The following is a 22,194-nucleotide window of genomic DNA, read 5'->3' as shown; positions in this document are numbered from 1 at the left end:
GCAGAGTTTGATTGTCATCTTTCACAACTAACACTTTTCTCTTCATGTAGTGTTTTGTTATAACCTTGTTATATTACATGTAGTCTTTGTTCGTTAAGTTATCTTTGTTCATAAATACTTAGAAAGATACAAGGTTGTAAGTTAAAAAAAAGTGTGAACATTTCTGGAGTTTTTCAAAATGTTGTAATATATGAGTGCAAAGTACAACCAAAATAATAAAAATTGGGCACAGATGCATAGTGCAAAATGACGAAGAGAATGACATCAAAAACGCTGGTCCCAGTGCGCAGTACTGCCACAAATATAGGCAACACAAGCTCATGCACTCTGCCTGTATCTGACAGGGTTGATCAAGAATGGCTGTGGATTTCATTGCTGATGAAATATAGGCTACAACTTCCAGCACAACTCAGTCGGTAGTAAATTGCCTAGGGTGATAGACAGGAGTTGTGCTCAATTTGAATGAATGATGAAACATACAGTGCAATGGAGATTGACCCAGACCCACACTGGTCCCATTTGGCATTTCCAATTTGGCAGCAGGGGCTCGAAATTGGAGTTGCACTTAGGCAGACAACTACTTCAAAAAAGTTGGAGAACATTTTCATGAATTCCAGAAGAAACAGAACCCCATGAGAACTAGTGAAAAAAAAAAGTGGGAGGACGTTTGTTTAAATCTCGCAAAAAAAACCTGACCCTCACGAAAACCAATGAAATGCAGTCAGCTTAAACACTAGGAAGCCTAGTCCCAATAAAACTTTTTCATTTGAAATTCTCATTCTACTTTGCACAGTCATGCTTTCTCATGCTCCCATTCTCATTTGCATACCTGGATGGCCTCCTTTGTTCTTATAATATAAATATATATGAAAATATTCTCTGGAAGGAGTACTTTTATAAATTACTGGGAATATTGTTATCGAAAATAATAAGAATTATATTCTCAAGTTATTAATAATAGTCCTTCCAGTGAATATTCTTGAATTTTCTCCTCGATGAGAATATTCTTCATTTATTTATAATAGTCTTTCCAGAGATTATTCTCAAGAGTATTTGTAATAACCTGCATTGTAATAAATAATCGCCACAAATAACTTGAGAATAATTCTTATTATTTTATGATAAGACTATTCTTCTCTCTGGTAATTTATAATAGTAGTCCTAAGAATATTCTCTGTCTCCCATTTCTCTTCCCGTCAAGAAGACTGAATATTGAAGTTTAGTCTACAATATTAAAGTTTAAAAGTAATAAAATGAAACCAACACACATGGCTGAATTGCACAACTTTTAAAGAAATGTGAGTGATACAGAATTTAAGTGTATGTTCATTAGAGAAAACAACAGTTCTGTATCTTAGAATGAAGGTGATTACATAAGAATAGCTTCCTTTATAAATGAACTTTGGTTTAATTTCAACGTTTCTAAAATCTTTATGACCAAACTTTAAAACCTCTCATAATGACCAAGAGCATATTCTGAGAATATTCTCGAACTAAAAGTTGTCATTGGGGGTGAATATGTCAAAAATTTCTGTTTTGTAAATGTTTCAGGCAATGAAAACTGATTTATATTTCATAATATAAACAAAATTAGTTAAAAAAATTTAAATTATTTAAAAGAAAAATGGATATTCTCCATTCTCCAATTTTTACATCCAGGAGAATATTCTCGTTCTCTGAGAATATTCTCACCTCGCATCTTTTGTGTCTGCTAATGGGAGGTTCCACTGTATATCCTTCATTATCTTGGCTAAAAAAATTGAAACAAAGTGAATTTTACTTATTATTCCTTTACAAAAGAAAAAGGGGAAAAAAAATTGAAATAAAATTTTGTTGACATTTTTTGACGTATCAAAAAGGCAAAAACATTCTGAAAATTCGAAAAAATAAATGCTTATGCCTGAAAATGTTATAACAAGAAGCCCATTATAATGACAATTTTCACTGTAATTGTGAACTGTTGTTATAACAGACTTTTTACTGTACTTTTATCTGTGCCCAAGATTTTTTTTTGTGGGTGTTACTAAATTGCGATGTGAGGACAAATTTTTTCGAATATTTACGTCAACATGTCTTCTATCATGAAGACACAAAATCGTAAGGAAGTTGTAAAATTAATCATAGAAGTCAAGAAAGGGTCCAAAAAAATAAGGGTGCAGGTTCTTACTATTTGATGGGGTGCTTCGCAGTTTCTGAAAGGACATAAAGAAATTATCCTTTTCATTTCAGGATAAGAAAAAAATTATCGATGCAGGAATTATGTTGGGATCTTCATTATAACCTGATAGTACAAGTCGATGATAATCTTCAATAGCTTAAATGAAAAATATTCAGTGACACATGGCACCTGTATATTAAAAAATCCAGTGCTTTAATATATATTTTATATATGCATAATGTTGTGATGATAATTTTTGATTTTCACCCTATTATTTGTCTTAGAATGAGAATGGACCCTGTCCTCTGATCGCTATTATGAACATTCTGATACTCAAGGGAAGAGTGAAGTTGCCTCTGACTGTTGACATCGCAACTTCTGAAAACCTGATGCAGCATCTTTCCGAGTGCATTATCGACAGTGTGCCTAAGGTCAGTATTTAAGTTTAGGAAGTATGTTGGTGTTCACTTGCAGATTATGTAGATTTTTATTAAGAAGTCGCCAACAAATAAGGCAAATACATGAAAAATACAAGAAATCCTAATGCATTTCAACACCAATGGGTGTCGTCTTCAGAGGAAAAATGTTTAATCTTTAATCACGCTGACTGAGTATCTCACTTGGGTTGAATACTAAGATTTGAATACTATAAGATATTTGGTATTCAACCCAAGTGGGATACTTTGTCAGCGTGATTAGTGGTTAAATATTTTTCCTCTGAAGACGACACCCATTGGTGTGAAAATGCATTAGGATTTTTTTGTATTTTTCGTGTATTTTCCTTATTTGTTGGTGACTTTTTAATATTCTTGTGTAAAGTTGTTCAACTCTTCTATGTAGATTTTTAGTTAAATGGTTAATTAGTTAGTCTATTTGCTAGTAATCGGCATTGCAACTTGTGTATTAAAAGCCTATGTTTGTCAGTGTTATTCCGATGCTTTAATACATAGAAGACAAGTGTACTTCGCTATACACAATTGATTAATTTTCTCTTAAAGAGTACCTTGGATGATAGAACTTTTTTTAAAAATAATTCAGGGTGTGAAAAAAATATGTAGTTGCCAACCAAATTTCTTAGGAGCCAAGCATGGTTTTCGTTTGAGAAAACTTCTCCTGAATAATGTTTTCCTGACTTCTTTTGGACTAAACTGCTTCCCATGTTAAAAAACATACTTTAACCTTTTAACGGCCAATGTTCCCAATTGGGAACATACTTTTGATTAATTCAAAAAAAATATTTCTCTTTAACGAAAATAGCTGATTTTTTTTCCCTGAACATATAAGGTTCTGAACTTAATTTAGAAAAGACAAAAGTTATTCGATTCAGCTCTTATCATATCAATTTATTATTTTAAAATCACCCATTTTCAAGGGAAATTATCTGTAAGTTTATGTTTTAATTATTAAAATAGTTTTTGTAAACATACATGCATCTCAATTTTTTTTTTAATTGTAGAATATTGCCAAGAATGATAAGAAATGCTCAATGAGAGAGAGAAAAAAAAATTGTTTGAATTCTAGGGAACTTTTCCTACTATTGTTCCCAATTGGGAACATTGGCCACTACTGACTATTCTAAAGTGCAATGCAGAGGAGTGGCATTCCGAAAAAACAATTTATTGCTTTTTCCTTCTCTCTGGTGTGTCTCAAAAGGAAGGAAACGTATCAAATTTCTTATTCCGATGTTTACATGCAACACCCCCTTTTTTCTGTGACTGACCTTGCCCCCCCCCCCCGCCCCCCTCTACGTTTTGAGTAATTTTGTTGGTATGTTGGTCTTTCAGTTCTCAGTTGATATCTGGTTTTGTGACTTTCTACACTTTTTTTTCCCATCTTTTTTGTTATACTAGTAGCTTATTAGACTGAGTTTGAGAGATTCTGATATATCACATCTCTCTGATGAAGAATTCGAAATGTGCCAGCTACTGCCTGATGAAAATGAGCGGGCTACAGATGAGGAAGATATCGATGACAACATGCTTGGCCCGGTCATTCCTGCAGATGTTTGTGGATATCTGTGTTTTAAGATCACCACGTAGTTCATTTGTGGGTGAATTTGTAGATCCTATCAACATGCCTTCTACATCAAAATTGCCTTACAAAGATCAGATAATTACCCAGTCAAAAAATAAGAAAACATCATGTGTCAAGTGCCAAAAGACTAAAATTCATGCAACCGAAGTGGAAAAAAAGTACTGCATTCGACAAAAATATAAGTGAACCTACTGAAGCAATCAGTCATAAGTTTCCTGAGCTAAGTGCAAGCTGACTCGATTGATATTTTTTCAAATTTTTACCGCAAGAGTACCTCAGTTACTTGGCTGAGATGACAAATATTTATGTCGCACAACATGGATCGAATTTAAAAATTGAGTGGGAAAAAATCGCAAAGTTTTTTGGATTGGTTTTGCTAAGTGGGTATCACAGAATACCAAGTGAAAATGATTACTGGAGTACTTTCAGTAGACACAGCAGTACTGATCGTCCCCACTGTTATGCCGAGAAATAACTTTAGAGACATAAAAAATAACTTCCATTTGATGAATAACTCTTTCTTACAACCCGGTGATAAGTTGGCTATCTATGATGAATTAAATAAAAAATTCACACACATTCAGTTTGGGTTGTTCCATGATAAATTAAGCATCGATGAATCAATAGTACCGTATTAAGCTCATCATTCAAGTAAGATGTTTATATGGGGAAAACCGATTCGCTTTGGATTTAAAATTTGGATGATTTGCTCAAACAATGTGGTTTCCCATATAAAATGGAAGTATATGCTAGTAAGCAGTCATCGGAGCCTGTTCCTTTAGGTACCAGAGTTGTAAATAATATTTTCTCTCTCTTTATATTTTTAAATAATATCTTTTAACTTACCAAGGGATCCATACAAAAACCTAAACCCGTATGTATGTATTCTTTTGTGAATTTTAGACCAGCATTTCAGCTCATCATAAGCTCTTTATTATAATCCAGATATACATGTCTTTTGAGTGTATTCGAAAGAAATTTATTTCCATCATTTTTAAAATTCTATATGTATATTCTTTAATTTTTAAAATAAATTTATTAAATGATGACAAATTTTACATCATCCTGTGAGATGGCTTCACTGCGAAAATTATGTTTAGTCAGATCCGGCCAATGTTCCCAATTGAGAACATTCAAGGAAACGCATAGGGAAATTTTTTTTCTTGAATTCCTCGATTGATATCTCTTAACTAAAAAATCAGAAGGATAAATTAACAAAAAAAATAATGAAAATCACTTGGAATCTGAATTCGGCCGGTAAAAGGTTAATGAAATTTAAAAATTTTGTGTCATTCCCAGACTGCAATATGGACAGAAAATTTTAGGTGCCAATACAGATTTTCTAATCACCCATGGTATTCTGGTAAGGGATTTATCAAGCCCGGAAATAGTCTAAATGTGGCTTATGAAAGCATCTTCAGCCCCTTAAAACCTTTTGCAGCAAAGCAGAGAATCCTAAATACCCTAGCGAATGTGACTGTTCTAGTCTTTGTTGATTTTATGTGATTAAAATCGTGACGTTGTTGTTTAGGCGTTTTAAAAATCAGTCATTTGTTTTGTTTAAGCTGTTTGCTAGAGTTCCTGACTTTCATCATCTACGCCACTGTTTCTTAACTTTTTTAATCATGATCATCCCCCCCCCCCTGCAAACTATATTTCCTTCTCATGGCCCCTGTCTTATCTGAGGCCCCATACCCTCATCCAGGAGCAAAATCCCCTCCACTTATTAAATCAAGTTTTTGAGTAAACACTTGCAAATAAAATAAATAGAATTTTTCACAACAACCCCCGAAGGTATGAAATGCACTTACACTGGAAATGTAATACAGTGAAACTTTTGTACAAAATGGAATGTCAATAGACTGATATAATATTCCATTCTATAATAGTGAAAATGAAAACACCAATCATTGAACAGTATATTTTGATTTCATTTTAGACAGGTTCCCGTTTCATGTAGTGTCCATCTTAGACAGATTTCACTGTAATAAATAAAAATAATCAGTAGGGAAAGCACTTCACAAACGAAGCCAGGTTGAAATCTTCAATAGCAGAAGCAAATATTATGTAGGTGGTGCATACCAGTTCTGATGGTAGACTGTTTCAGATTCTTGTGGTCAGCATCTGCTGTACCCATGAAAAAAACAATCTCTTCTGGCCATTGGTATTCCTATTTGGAAGCAATGCCTGCGTAGGTTAGCTTGTCTATCGTGTCTAGCTGTTTGTTTGGTAGAGGACTTCTGTGGCTTTTAGAGGAGCTTTATTTCCTTGCGCTATGCCATACATAATGTATATGAAATTCTATTCGCTTTAAATAAGTTTGATCTCTGGACCCCTGGGCTAGAATCCAGCGAGTTCCTCTTGGCTTGAGGTGTGTATATAGGGCTGTCTCGAAATCAAGAGCCCTCTTAAAATCAAGGGCCTTGGACAGAGCTGTCTTTAGAGCGCCATGGTCCCCTAGGTAAAATGATTTTTCTGTGGTCCCTAACTGGCTGAATGTGCCTACCTACCAATTCAGATGCTTAATGGTAAAAATTTGAACCAGTTCTCGTTATCCTGAAGTCCCCCACCCAACTCGAGGCCTCCAGCCCATGCGGACCTGTGTGTTAAGACGGTACTGGCCCTCAGCTACGTCATGTTCTGGGATCCCATACTTCACCTTCGACTTTTTTTTTTCCACCTATCTATGTCCCCTTCATTGCATGTCGTGGTTCCCCTTCCATTGATTTTTTTCATGTGGCCGCCTTAGAATATCTCAGTACCACAATGGAGGGGCATGTGTCCCCCAGGTTGAGAAACATTGATCTAAGCTTTTTTCCCATTCCCAAATACTGTGTATTAGTGAGCGATAACAAGTTATTTGAATGCTTAAACTGTGTCACTTCTGTATCCTTAAATTCAACAGATTTCCTCATTTTAAAATATGAGATATCTTCAATTTGCTTGCTGATTTTCAGGTTTAAAATCATTGGAATGAAACTCTATCACAAATTCCAGAGATTTTGTGATACAGTTTTAAAAAAGTTAATTGAAAATGTCACAGCAAAAAGCATGTGAAGGGAGGGATGCATATTCTTCAGTACTTTTCTGGTGTCTATAAATTATTTCAGATTATTTAATTCATTCAACTTGGAGGACTGCCTATGACAACTGTTATTACTGACTGACAACTTTATTACAACAATATTAATCCTTTGAAATATTGCATCTTATGGTGTCTCCACCTTTTATCGAAAGATATGATTAAAAAATTCTAATTTTTTTAACATTTATATGTGAAGGAGTGTTATGTAAATATTTCTGAACATTCTGATTTAGTATCTTTTGTTCTGGCAGTCTCTGATTTGCAAACAAAGGTTACATATAGCGCACAAGATGTTTTTGCAATTCAATTGAAATATTCTTAATGCTGTTTTCAGAACATACCAGAGGAGACGAGACTGAATTACGAACAGAATGTATGTGATGCAATGAATGTTATGCCAAAACTGCAAACCGGTCTGGATGTCAACGTGAAGTTTACGGGGTGAGTAATTTCATTTTGCATCTCTGTCATTCAATTAATATTTTTTTTTAACTTGGGCAATTAACAACAGCCCACTATGTTGCATCATTATCTGGTATGTTACTTTTTTGTTTTGCAAAATTTAATCTTTGCTTTTTAAAATTATTTTGTTTTTCAATCCCTCCCCTCTAGCTTTGTTTTCGGTTAAGTATATGAATTACCAAGTTCAATGAAGTCAATTTTTCATTGTATTTAAAAGAGTTATTGGGAAAGAATTTTCATTGTGTGAAGTAATTAACAAAAAAGGAGATATTCCAGTAAAAGTTCCATTATATCTAGACAACCCCAATTTTTTTATGAGTAAGCACCTCTCATGTGATTTCTTATAAAAAAATTTCATAAAATTTATGCTCATTATGTGTTGTATCACTGCTGTGCGAGTTTTGTGGACATTGTGATGGACTCACATTTTGAGGAACCAGATTGAATTCCTGTAGGCAGCACAGTAGTGAAGGTCATTGTTTACAGCAAGAGTCCTGAAATGCTGAGTTTGAACTGTTTATCTCTGGCATATGCATCCATTGCAGTATAGACATTAGCTGTTATGTGGTGGTGCGATCATAGTGACAGATTCACAGCTTGAGGACCTGGGTTCGACCCTCACAGACAGTATAGTGAGGATTGACTGTAGTTCGTTTTCTGTGGTTTCTGATTTTGAGGAGCAAATGCAAGTTGATCTTCTCAAAAACTTTCACCACAGAGAGCAACAGGCCTACAGCAGTACCACCACACTTCACTCACAATTTGAAATATAGATGGCAGAACTAAAAATTCCACATAACACTTGATACACATTCAGCCTGTCAAGTACCCACACACAAACTTCCGTCATAATTCATTCAGTAGCAAATTGCCCATGGTAATAAATAGATCAGAGTTGTGTTCAGTTGGTAAAGAAAGTAGGTCTGGTATGAAAACGTTTGAAGACTATTCCTAAAGTTGCAGTTGTGATTGGCCTTGAGGTATTTAAAAGTAACCTGTGACCTTAGACAAAGGTCATTGAAACCGAATTCTAGTTTGGTGGACATGGGCCATTTAAAAAAAAGTGTACATTACACATTTTTGAAATGAAAAATTCAAAGTTGAATTTTAAAAATAAAATTCATCTCAAATTATAGCCAATGACTTGAGGTTTAATATTTTATTAATATTTTTCACTTTTATTATGTAATATATTTTTTGGGTTTTATGACTGAAAGTCATGGATTTTGTCCACTGTTTCAAAAACAAATTTCGCTCTAAAAAAATAAATATTATTTCTGCTGTTTTTCTCTTAATGAAATGAGCTTATTTCTTACACATATTCTGAAAAAAGGCAGTTTAAAAATTTTTTTTTACTTTTTTCTGTCGTTTTGATAGCTTTTCATGATTTTATAAAAATGCGTATTTTTTACATATATTTAGCTACTTAAAACCAAAAGTTTCTATTTCTGACAGACAATGGGTTGGTAATTTATAATTCACTTAGTTTGAAGTGTTCTTTAATTTTTTTGCCATTGAACTGCAAAAATACTTCCCGTAACAGAGTGGACATCATTGTTACAGAGTGCACAGAAAATGCTCAACTGAGAGAAAGATATCTCAAATATTCTAAATAGGCTATGCAAATACACTTTTATTTTCTCAAAAATTATGTAAAAAATGTAATAGGTGATCCAGAGACTCCTCTGTAACCTTTAAAAAACTTCCAACTCCACCCGTCCACCTCCCATAGTTTGAATTTTGGTTCTGGTAGAATGTTTAAAATCTGGTCAAAGTGGATATATACTGGACTTGCTCAGCTGTATATGTTATATCATCAGGATGATTTTTCTTTTCCTTCAAAATTTTTTGTTGAAATTGAATAGTTATTTTATGTTATAAATCTCGTGTTTATGCCTCTCACATTAGTGAAGTAGAGTGGACTGGAGGGGGGGGGGCAGAGCCGGGAAACTCAAATAATGTAGGAGAATAATGGTTCTGTCCCATAAAATTATAGAATGTATTTTCATATAATGACTTTTACTCCTACTGAAATGCCCCTTATAACACTTCCCCCTGGATCTGTGCCTGGCACTGATTTTAACTATCTGTACAACTTAACTTTCATATTTAACTTAAAAAAATAACATGATGGAGAATGTATGTGGTAATTTGAATTGAATAAATAACTTAATTAAATTTAACTTAAAACTTCAACACCTCTTAACTAAGTAAACTTTACTTTAAATCATAGTTTCCATTCTGTTGTGTTCCTTGAGTTTTAGATGTAACAGAGTGGGCAAATTAGCCTGGATTATTATTTTTTCATTATAAATTTAAATGATTGATGAAAACTTTTATTATACTTCGAAGCATATCTCCATGTACTATCACCTGATGTTGATATAGATTATTATTATTTTTAATTATTTATGATAATGATGTAACAGTGGACACATTTCACGGTGGAAAATCTGATACTAAAGACACAATATGAATCTTAAGTCATTTTCCAAAAGTCAAATCCAAAAAAGTTGATCAAGTATTAGAAATGAACCTTTTTGACTCAGCTCAAACGTGTTATCAGATTTAACCTGGTACAAAAATGTATTTTCTAAATGACTGTAACAGAGTGGGTATTTTAACATGGGAAACATTTTAGGACTCAAACAAAAAATTTTATGGTAAGTTTCATTTATCTATGGCACGTATATAAAACGTAATTTCAAGTTTCTTGAAAAAAAATTCCAGATTAGTACCAATTCTCTTGTTTGACATTTTTTTCAAGCTGGGACAACTAGATTTTGCTACAAACAATGATTTAAAAAGATAATTATTAGATACCATCTAAAACAATTCAAGACAGTATTAAATGAAGAATTAGAAAAAAATTAAAATTACTACCAGAGTGCTCTGAAATTTTGTAAATAAAATTATGAAGTCTCGGAAACTGTTTTTCCAGGAACAGTTTTTCTGAGAATGACCCACATGCATCAAACACACAACACTTATTATTGTAATAAATGGATGAATGTGAAAACTGTCTCAAATTATTTTCAATTTCACTTTCTAGTATTCAAGATTTTGAATATACTCCCGAATGTGTGATATTTGACCTGCTTGGCATTCCACTTTATCATGGCTGGTTAGTTGATCCTCAAATTCCAGATGCAGTTCACGCTGTTGGAAAATGCAGCTACAATCAACTCGTTGAGAAGATCATAAATTTCAGATCTTCTCAAAATGAAGATAATGTTGCAGAAGGTGAGAAATTTATTGTTTATATATATATAATAACTCCAAAATGTGTTATCACTTTGTGGTTTAATTTTTTAATTTTTTCCATTGTGTTATAAAGTATATGTTTACATTAATATTCAAACCAAAATTTCTTGTGTTCTGGATTTTAGTTTCATCTACAGTAGAAGCTATATTAACTGGATATATCCATTTCACATTATTGCGGCACTGCATGTTCCAGTGAAAAATAGAACTGTGTTGTCAATAGTAAAAGAAATAGCATTCAAAAACTTGATAATTGGAAAATAATCAAGGGTATCACAGTGGTATACAGTCGGTGCTCGTTTTTGCGAACCTGTACACGTACAAAAGTAATTTGTAAATAGGGGGAAAGATGCTTTGAGCAGTAGTATGTTTAAGACTTGAGACCAAAACATTAGTTTGTATACTGGAGGTTTGTAAATTTGAGCATTGATTGTGTTTGGTTTGCGAAATGAGTTATAGCCTGGAAATTAGAATATAACAGAAGTTAATAGTTTCATGCTATCTCAAAAAGTGCATGCTAAGAAAGGCCTGATTCAATAAACTTGATGCAGTTTTTGTTTGGTTTAAATAGCAACATATATGCCCATGGAGTTTCAGTTCGCTGTAAAAAAAAGAAAATTAACCCTTTCCCTGTTACACACACTAGTGGGACAAAAAAATAATTTGTTCATAAAAGAGTGACTGTTAATCAGGGGTTTGAAATGCATAATTTTATCATACAAGGGAAATTATTTTTCGGCAGTCAAGAAGACGGGTTGCTATTGAGAGGGATTTTACTGTAATGAGGGATTTTTACTTTTAATTGAAAAGCGGGTTTGAAAATTCATTCATTTCAAGCCAAGGTTAGCTTGACAAATTTAATAAGCAGCATGGGATGTGAAGGAACTGAATATGTATGGAGAAGAGCTTCAGCCAGGCAAATTTTATATGTGATTAGCAAACTTGAGTTTTTACAATTTCAAGGATATTCTATATTAACAGACTCTATCAATATATGATGTGACTTTTTGTACCTACTATTCATTAATCTTCTTGGCCACATTTATAAGAGATCTTGCTTGATTTAGTGCTTTGTATTTTGGTTATTATGGGATATATCTCCTTAAAATCCTTATTTCAGCAATGATGAGCCCAGATAATTTAACTTTTCTTCTCCTAAGAATATGAACCCCCTCCAACCAAATGTCAGTGAGCAGAGTCAGCTTTTCTTTACATTTTGATAACAGATGGAGAGAGACAGTGTTTAAAATGTTCTGTTTCCCCCCCCCCCACTCCGGGATAGTATAGGAATACACATGTATATGCAGGATTTTCTTTGGGTGGGGAGTTAAACTTTTTCCCCCTGATGGGTTTTTTTACAGCAAAAATACTTGGCTCAAGTAGGGATTTCATCCCTTTCATATATGTCAACAAGTATGGGTAGTAGAAAAAACAAAGTACTTATCATTCTCTGCTTGCTGTTCTCAAGTTCAGGTGGAAAGCACTATCACCTGCACAAAATCAAGGGAGGAAGTCTTGAAAAAAAAAATGTGGATTTTGCAAAGGGTTTGGTTATTTTCACTGTCAGTTATACTAAGATTCACTGTAGATCAGTGAAATTTTGGAAAACTGCTTGAAAGGGTTAATCTGGGTTCTACTGCTATATTAAAATTCAAAATGGGAAATGTGTGATAACACTGAAATACCCTGATTTTTGCTCCTTTCCCCTCTTTAGCGATGGTGGCTGAAGCATTTTTGGATCAAACAGCATCGCAGTTGACATATCATGGCCTTTGCAAGCTGACTTCCTCTTTACGTGATGCAGAATTGTGTGTACTGTTCAGAAATAATCACTTTATTTCTTTGATAAAACATGATGTAAGTTTATTTGCTTTTATTATTATTCTTAATGAAAATTCAGTGGAAAGAATCTATTTATACGTAGATGTGATATATTGTCAGCAGGGTTAAGGCTATCTAATTTCAGTAACTCATCTATCTATTGTCTGAAAAATTTTATTTTTGATGTTTCAAGCTCAGTTTTTCAAATGAAACAGTAGAAAAAAGAAATTCACATTAAATTTACATAAAATTTGGGTGTCTTGGAAATTGACTCTTAAGAAATATTGTATTTAAAAGATTTAGATGTACTTGTCTCTGAATGTAAGCATAGTCTTCACATTTTAAAGCTAAGCTCCTAGTCTAAGGTATTTGACAAATGTCTATAAAAAAATTTGTAGTTAAAGAAGAAAAGACTTGGCCGGAAACTGGAGCCCTGTCAGCTCGCCGCCCCCACCTCGCAGGTCATGAATATAAGTAAATGAGGACTTAAATTAAGTACATTGGTGTATATTGTATATATATGTCATGGTAGATATGATAAATCTAGTTATATATTATACATAATAACTGGTTACTATGGGCAATTTCTGACCATTTTGGTAAGTTTGATAAATTTATCATTTTTACCAACGGTTATGTATAATACCCAAGGGTTGTTGGGAAACATGATAAATTGGACTAAATTCATCACATTTGTCAGTCATCATGCATAACTGTCATTTCATATTGGTAAACATGATGTATCTGGCCCATTGCTGCGATAAGATTTATCATTAGATGAGTTAAGATTTACTTGTGAGCCAGAATCTGAACTGGGCATAATGAACTCTGATTTAACGAATTTTTCCAAACATCCCAACAATAATTCTTTTGATGAATTTTTTCAAATAGTACCTCCAATATGATGAACTTCTATTTTACATATTTTACTTCAATATTATGAACTGTAATTTAACTAATTTCATGATTGTACCCTGATATTCCCTATCATTTTATCATTATGTATAATTTTTTTAAACAAATAATGGAAGAAGCACTATGGAAATAAGTAAAATTCATCTTGCTAAAGAGTCCTTTTTAAAATGTAAGGAATTCTTAGGGAGGAACCTAAACGTGAAACTAAATATGAGACTCCTTAGATGTTGTGTGAGGCCAGTCCTACTGTATACATATAGAGTTGCCAACTGCTATAGATTGGCGCAATAAACTATGGAGCTACACTCAGTACTACGGAAATCTGTAAAAAAATCGGGTCTTTGAGTTTCTTGAGGTGTTTTAATTGTTTTAATTATTTTTAAACTCTCATTTATCTCTACCACAATGATGAAGTCAACGCATGTGAGAGAGTTCGAGAGAAGACAAACTCTGAGCCGATCTGTTTAGTCTGTAGGCTAAAGGCAATCTGTAAAGCTGGGTTTACACTTTACTCGATGTCCAAAACACTTGTTTTCCATCAAAATCACCCTACGCAGTGGGCTAAAACAATCTTTTGAGTATTTCAGCTTAGTGGGTCTGGACCTGGCTTCATTTGCATAGTGCATAGTAGAGCTTGCGGAACTTGTATGTGAAAGAATGGTTCGTCGTAGGTGCCATAGAAGCTCTGATATGAGGAAAATGGAGGAGATCTGGTGTTGTTAGATGTCCATATATATGGCCCACAAGGACGTACACAGGTTGGGATTACATTAATATTCATGAATTATCAAGGGACTTATTGACCTCAGAAAGTTACTTCAGGAGGGAGAGGGGATCATGTGGCCCGAGCCTTCTAGATTCCAGTGCCAATAAGATGCTGTATTTAATCAAACCTGCCTAGATGATTGGTGATTATGCAAAATGGCTGGATTTATTATATTTAACATAACATATACATTACGGCAGATCTTCACAATCCCAAGTTCCCAGGACCATGGTAATGAGAAAATCAGTATTGTAGCTAAACTTTTTGATATTCAATTGCTGAATTGCAGCCAAGCAATGATACAAGTATTTTTGATTTTATGATGTAAATGTCCCGGAAAAGTAAAAAAAAACATTACACATGTGGCTTTTCTTGAGGGAACACATTCAGTTGCTCAGAAATTTTGCTGTTGCCCAAATTTTTTTTTATTTGTCAAGACCTGCAGTAAGGCTTTTTTTTATTGGGATCTATCAATGAAAGTTCTATTCGAGTCTGAAATTTTACTAATGAAAATATGCTATTTTATCATTTCATGAATAATTTTATTTTCTCATTTTTTAACCGATTCTACAGGACTTGTTGTACCAACTTGTGACTGATCAGGGCTTTTTGAATGAAAATGTTGTTTGGGAATCATTGAATAACATTGAAGGTGACAGCCAGTTTTTTGACTCCAAGTTTTTTTTGGTGCCACCAAAGGTTTTGACTGAAGGGGCGATAGTACCTCACATTCCTGCTGAACAGCAGATTGATCAAGAGTAAGTTCTAATACGAAAAAAAAAAGAAATGTATTTTCTGCTGACTTTTAGTTAGTGTTAATAAATTTATATTCTTGCTCTCATACACGTTTTCATCTTTTTCTTATTGCATTTTCATTAAGAATATAAACCATTTTTTTTACATACTTTCTTTCAGTACTAGTATTTTTTCAATAGTTTTGAATAAAAGAAATGATCATTTTTGTTCTGAATAAACGTGATAGGAGGTGGAAACTTACATTCCTAGTAACAATAGAAGTTTGAAAGTGCTTGTTGGGTCTCATTGTTATCAGATTGTCTGCTGTGTATGGACAGTGGGTTGGACACCCCTGAATTAAAGCATTTTTCTTTTTTACCATTACTCTCTGTACAATGATTACAATTAAATGAGGAGACTGACTTTATTACTGTCAAACTAAAAGCTGGTAAATAGAATCCTCTGCCATCAATTTGATGAAGCACCTTGTCATATACACTCTGCCAAGCTTCCTCTATTATCTGGCAATACCATCTGTAAATATGCCAAGGAAATACCATCAGTTATGTGGAAAAACATTTCATATGGTTAGAGAATGTTATATATAAGCACTGGGGGACCACTGATAGATTGGGGCCCCCCTTCCCAAGAGATAAAACATCAAAATTACTATACTATTTTTTTTTTTAATCTTTTCATTTGCTTAGCAGTTCTACATTGATGAAAGACATAGAATTTATGATTTTCGTGTTAACGGTTATGTAAATGGAGATGGGATCAGAGTTTTAAAAGCTATGCATCTCAAGAAATTTAAAGTGATTTGTCTAAACTGAAGTTCATTTTTATATCTGTTATATCGATTTTAAGTCTCAAAACAGCTTTATAAAATCCTAGGTTTTGAGGGTATTTTTCAAAATTTCCTGTCCTGTTTCTGTGGGGGGGGGGGGGGGGCATTGGTTGTATCTTCTGACCAACTGCCCGACCCACAAAATTTCAATAATCCATCACTGCATGTGAGTGAGACAAAATTTTTGAATTCATCATTAAATTCTATTTTAAATGTACAACTGAACTACACGTTGTTTTATCTCTACTGGTGAGACAGTGGAGTTGATGAAGCATATTTATGGGAAAAATTATGTATCTTATGAACAAATATTAAAGTGGTATGCACGATTAAAAAGTTCCATAACCAAATAGCTGAATGGAAATCACTATCCTCACCAAAATAAAAATAATTCATTATCAAAATTTGTCTTTTCTGGCATCATAAGCCATGGGTTTTCAATATGAAAATTCAAGCATTTACTATCTTCAATTCAAGATAAGGAATACAGATGGCAGAACCAGCAATTACATGGAACAAGCACAACTCTGACAACATAAATTTACGTTAGGGGCTTAGGGCCACATACACACACTCAGAACATGCATTCTGACATGTACCAATTCTTGTTAGAAATTCTGCAGAGGAACTTGCATGAGATGCATGTATGGTTAAGAAGTAGTTGATCATGGAATAGTTTGAGGGTCTGCCATTAAAATTTTATCTAAACATTCTAAAGTATTTGTGGAAGAAGATTTTTCAGTGTCTGATGCAAGAACCCAGCATTTCAGGTTTTATTTTCATGATGATGTGTATGAATCGTGCAATAGCGTTGCAGAAAATTTTGGCTGAACAAATGCGTATGTCTCAGTCATCCACCCTACTCCCTACCTTTGTCCCGTTGCGATTATTTCTGTTCCCTAAACTTAAGTTACTATTGAAAAGTATCTCTTGAAAGAAGACGCCCAAGCAGCCGTCGCATTCATCTTCAGACAATACTATAAGATATGCTGTGGTCTTTCCAGTCTTAGTTTGATCTCGCTATGTGGATACACAAGGACTATATTCTGAATAAAAAAAACCAGGTACTACCTTTGTCTTTTTGTCAATTTTTTTTAACCTTGGTCTCTTTACTTACTTGTCGGAGTGTTTGCATGTTTACATAGTGTATTTCAGACAGAAAAGTTTGCAGTATCCAAGCTGTTTGAACATTTGACCAGCTTGAATTGTAAAGGTTCTATAACTCTCTGTATGACTACTACTTTTTAATTATACTTAAATTTATTAATTTTTTATTATGGATTAAAATAGATTTTCTCTAACTCAATTTTTTTTCTTTGTTAAAAACTGATTTATCTACCAACGTGCATTATTTATAATCGTTGGTTATTATGCATAAAATAATTTCAAGAAATCATTTCATTGTAGCTAAGAGTAGTGTTACCAGACATCCTTATTTTTGTCATTTGTCATCAAGTTTTCTTATACATTTCAAAATTTCTTTTATCCTTGTTTTCAGTAACTTTTTCTTTTCGAAAAAAATAGTGTTTCAGAAGAAAAATCTGTTTATCAGTGGGTTTATTTCACTCCTCCATTCACTTTTCTTTTTTTGGGGGGAGGAAACGCAGGGCTGTATTTACCCCCATTAAGAAGTACCTTCCAAAAAATCAAAGTACTGAAAATGCATTAAATGCATCTGTTTTGATTCAGAAACAATTGCTCTTTGGTATAGAGGCGCCATCTGTGTTGCAAAAATATGTAAGTGAGGTTGCTGATAGTGCACACGTGTGTGTCTTCATTTCTAAGTATTGGAATCTTGTAGAGAAAGGCAGAAAAAAAAAGTAATAATTCTGGTTTGATTGTGGAAAATCTATTGTATCAGTTTTAAGTATAGTGACACCATCTTTTGTGAACTGAGATTAATGGATAGTTATGAAGGCATCACTATCATGCATTTTATTTTGGAGTTCCCAAATTTAGGAACCTGAGTTACAAGTCTACTAGTGTTGTGTAAGATCATATACAAGACAAGATTATTGTGCAATTATCTACATAAGGACAATGTTGCAATTACAGACTGATTAACTGTGGATGATGTTATGATCACAATTTTTATTCCAGATTCTTTATTGTAAATATGAATCTGGTGTAATTGTATGAAATATCATTATTTTCACATAAATTAATAAATTTCCAAATATAATCATTCTTTGGGAATGCTTCAATATCTCTCTGAGATGGAGAGCGGGTTGTGTGTCTGGTCCTTCAATATACAATGTCTAGGATCATAGTGCTACTGCTAAATCACAGATGCAGTACCTGTGGAAATATGTGTGTACGTGTTGTGAACCTAAGGTAAAGTTTATGTGTAATGCTTGTTACAGTGCTGCCATCTATTTTTCAACTATGAATGAAGTTTAGATATTGAAGATTTTTATTGTTCCGGATAATGCTCCTCATAAGCACTCGAGATGGCAAAGCATGAAGTAATTTCACTTTTAACAGATTTATTTTACAGAACAGCTATATTACATGTATTCACAAGCAGTGATTTCGATGAAACACACTAAAAACAAAGAGCAACCTATAAAGAAGATATCTCGACAAACTTCTGTTTTTTCTAAGTTCTCTGGTGGCGCTTACATACGGACGAGAAAAGCTTTGAGAGTATTCTACCCTGTTCTCGTGAAATCTTTTCATTTCCCTTTGTGATAATTTGGCATTGTCATAGCACTGTTGCCAGACTTCTCAAGTTTGTCGTCAATTTGGCGAGATTTACAGAGAAGTGCATTAATGATTATTTACAGACGAGAAATGACTATTTACATAATTTTCATAATAGTATTATTGTTGGCCTATTGCTTCCTGTGGTGACTCTTTAACGAGATCACTCCACATTTGAACTTCAAAGTTGGGAACCACATAAAACCAACTTCAGCTGACCACCACTGTAGTAACGGTTAGGTGCGAACCCAGGTCCTCACGATGAGAGTCTGTCATTATGACCACTTTACCACCACAGAGGCAGGATTATAGTGCTACTACTGAACCACACATGCACCTCGTCCATTTTCCTCTGTGGAACTTCTAATGAATTGGTACATATTGGAATGTGCATGTTTGTGTTGCGAACCTGACATGAAGTTTGTTTCTGTGTAAGGCCTGTTGTAGTGCTGTCATCTATTTTTCGATCTTAGTGAAGTGTAATGATTGAAGATTTGTACTGTGGGATCATAGTGCTGCCATCTATATTTCACATTGTGAATGAATGTAATGACTTAATATTTGGACCTTTGTAGAATCTTTTACGAGACTTTTTACCTGGGGGTGGGGAGATTGGCTTTCAATCCTCAAAATTTGAAGTCGCTATACTACCTATAAAGATTGCACCCAGGGGCTCCTCATTACTCTGGAATATTCCTATTTGCAGTGTACCCTTTCACATATAGATGGCGCATATGCAACTACTTGTTTTTAGTTAGTTGATCATTCACCAATCTTGTATCAGGATGTCGTCTTATGTCTTAGTATAAACTAAAACAAATGAATGGTTAATCTCTAAATGCTCAATTTGTTTTTCCAAGCTGAAAATTTTTTACATGGTTAATGACACTTATTGAAAGCCAGGGAAATCATTTGAAAAAGCCTTTTTCGAATTCTGCTGCTTATATAGGGCTTTATTGACGATGTGCAAAGCCTCAAAAATCACACATAAAATTGTATTGAAGTAATATTACTTTTCAAATATAAAACTACCATCCTTGTGATTCAAACTATAGTAAGAAAAAAATTTGGATTGCAAACTTCAAGGTAAAAGAAAACATACTAATGAAATCACATGCACACATGCTCCCCAAAGCAGAATGTTTTGCGATGTTCTGCAACGAGCTCTCAGCTGACTGAAAATGTTTTGCGGTAAAAATTCGAATATACATTATAGCGTTTTTCTACACTTTTCTTAAAATTCTTCCAGATTGTTCTGCAACAGCACTGGTTGTTCTGTGATGTGCGTTGCACATTTCGGCATATTCTGCTTTGGGGCACATGCTCGGCAACAAACAAAATGTTGCCGTTAATAGGGATATCTACCAGAAAATACATAATAGAAAGAATGACCTTGCCTTATGTGCAAAGATGATTCTTATCTTCAAATTGGCTGCAGCAATTAACATTTAAAGACCTTTGTACTTACACAAACATTTAAGTGTCAAGTTTAAACTTGATGCATTTTTTTTGCAATTAGTCAAGTTATAATTGCAAATTTTTTCCATGCTGAAAAGTTTTATTTAAATTAATAATCACACACAAGAGTAAAGGTATATGTTGTGTGCGGAAAGGTTATATTTCTGAATCTACAGTTATACGAGTCCAAGCTCTACTCATATTTTTGACATCTTGAAATGATTTCAACCACGTGTATTTTTTAAATTTGTTCTATATAAAATTTTTTAAAACACTAGGCCATATCACAATCGTACTGGAAACATTTCAAGATATCAAAGTACTCTTATAACTGTATATGCCTTGAAACCATATTTTAGTACAGTGGTATTGGCAAACTTATGAGAAATCCATGTTACTACCAGTAAAAATTGTTCAAATATTTGACTTGGGAGTATGAAATGCATGAGCAGATGTTCCTGTTTGATGAATGAAAAAGTTTTCATTCATTAAACAATTTTTTTTGTGTGTTTTGAACAATATACTGAGTGTTTCTAAACTGCATTATTCACTATTCTACATATAATGCTTTACACCTCACCCCCAGTGGTTCCCAAATACTTTGTCCTGTACCCTCCCCTACCCCTAGAAATCTTGGGGTCTGACATGTATCCCCAGACATAGCAGCAGAAACTACAGCCATCTATCAGTGTGAATGTTCTCGAACAATGTGGGACGACGACGGCATTCTATCCAGTACTAGTAAATGTGATGCGATAGCAATTTCTGGACTGCCTGAACTAAAACAATGTTTCATATTCCTATCAAGAGATGTCACCACAAGTACAATTTTTGTCAAATCATGACAGTGATGAAGGACTACTACTGTGAAACCACACATGTACCTCGTCCATATTCCTCTGCTGAACTAACGAATTAGTACATGTTGGAATGTGTATGTACATATTGCGAATCTGATGTGAAGGTTGCTTCTTTGTAATGCTTGTTATGTGTAGTGCTGCCATTTGCCATAAATTTTTTAAACTATGAGTGAAGTGTAATAATTGAATAATCGCATTGTGGGCCTGTTGCAATACTACTACTGAACCAGACATGCACCTCGTCCATATTCCTCTGCGGAACTTATAATGGATTGGTACATGTTGGAACGTGTATGTATGGTGAACCTTCAGTGTAGTTTTTCTCTGTAATGCTTGTTATGTGTAGTGCTGCCACCTACAATCATTTTTTTAAATTAGGAGTTCTCAACTCATAGTGAGTGAAGTGTAATGAATAAATAATTATAGTGTTGTAGGCCTGTTGCTCTCTGTGGCAACTTTTCAACAGAGAGATTGGATCGCATTTGTGCCTCAAAGTTGTGAAACACAGAAAACCAACTTCAGCCGACCACGACTGCAGCAACAATGGGGTTCAACTCGGATCCTCACGATACGAATCCTTCACTATGACCACTCGACCACCACAGCTGCAATATTACTACTGCAAGTCTTCCAACATTGTATCTGTGTTTTTGCACATTAATTTAAAATCTTTTTTGTCATTTAAGATGAAACTTTATTTTACGAGTTACAGCCAGATACAGAAAATCTTTTGGTGCAAAGCTAGCTTGTGAGCCATGAAATTTTAGTTATTTTTTCAGCTTTAGCTTACATTTTTTTTTATGAGGCTGCAATTGGGCTGTGGACCCTCGGTGAAAAGCTGTAGATCCCTGAGGAACCACTGCTGCACATCATGCCATTCTAAATAATTCATAAGTGTTGATATTTTCGGAGCATAGAGGGAATTAAGATCATTATTTTGTATGTGGGGAAATTTATTTCAAGATACAAGTAAGTTATAGGAACAATCTTGGAAATCACAGTACTGCTGTATTTTGCAAATTTGTAAATCGTATGTCCTCCTAATAAAGTTTAATTTTCCATTGTGTGACATTGAATTTTTCATGT

At 33.9% G+C, this 22,194-nt stretch overlaps 1 protein-coding gene across 2 annotated transcripts in view; it reads left to right on the top strand.

Annotated features, from left to right (window-relative positions):
• LOC149068720 (ubiquitin carboxyl-terminal hydrolase MINDY-2-like) overlaps positions 1-22,194 on the top strand; it is a 41,729-nt gene that overhangs the window by 3,829 nt on the left and 15,706 nt on the right. For both annotated transcript variants that reach the window (XM_089251374.1, XM_089251373.1), the window contains exons 2-6: positions 2,443-2,589; positions 7,612-7,718; positions 10,792-10,982; positions 12,718-12,860; positions 15,079-15,263. In XM_089251374.1, coding sequence (XP_089107500.1) covers positions 2,443-2,589; positions 7,612-7,718; positions 10,792-10,982; positions 12,718-12,860; positions 15,079-15,263 — 773 coding nt within the window. The remainder of the gene's footprint in view (positions 1-2,442; positions 2,590-7,611; positions 7,719-10,791; positions 10,983-12,717; positions 12,861-15,078; positions 15,264-22,194) is intronic.

Source organism: Pholcus phalangioides, unplaced genomic scaffold, assembly GCF_987345545.1.
Source record: "Pholcus phalangioides strain wild (caught in Gottingen) unplaced genomic scaffold, Ppha-v1.0 ptg000024l_1, whole genome shotgun sequence".
NCBI classification, from domain to species: domain Eukaryota; kingdom Metazoa; phylum Arthropoda; class Arachnida; order Araneae; family Pholcidae; genus Pholcus; species Pholcus phalangioides.
The sequence above is the reverse complement of the archived record's forward strand: the minus strand, read 5'-3'. Positions and strand labels throughout refer to the sequence as shown.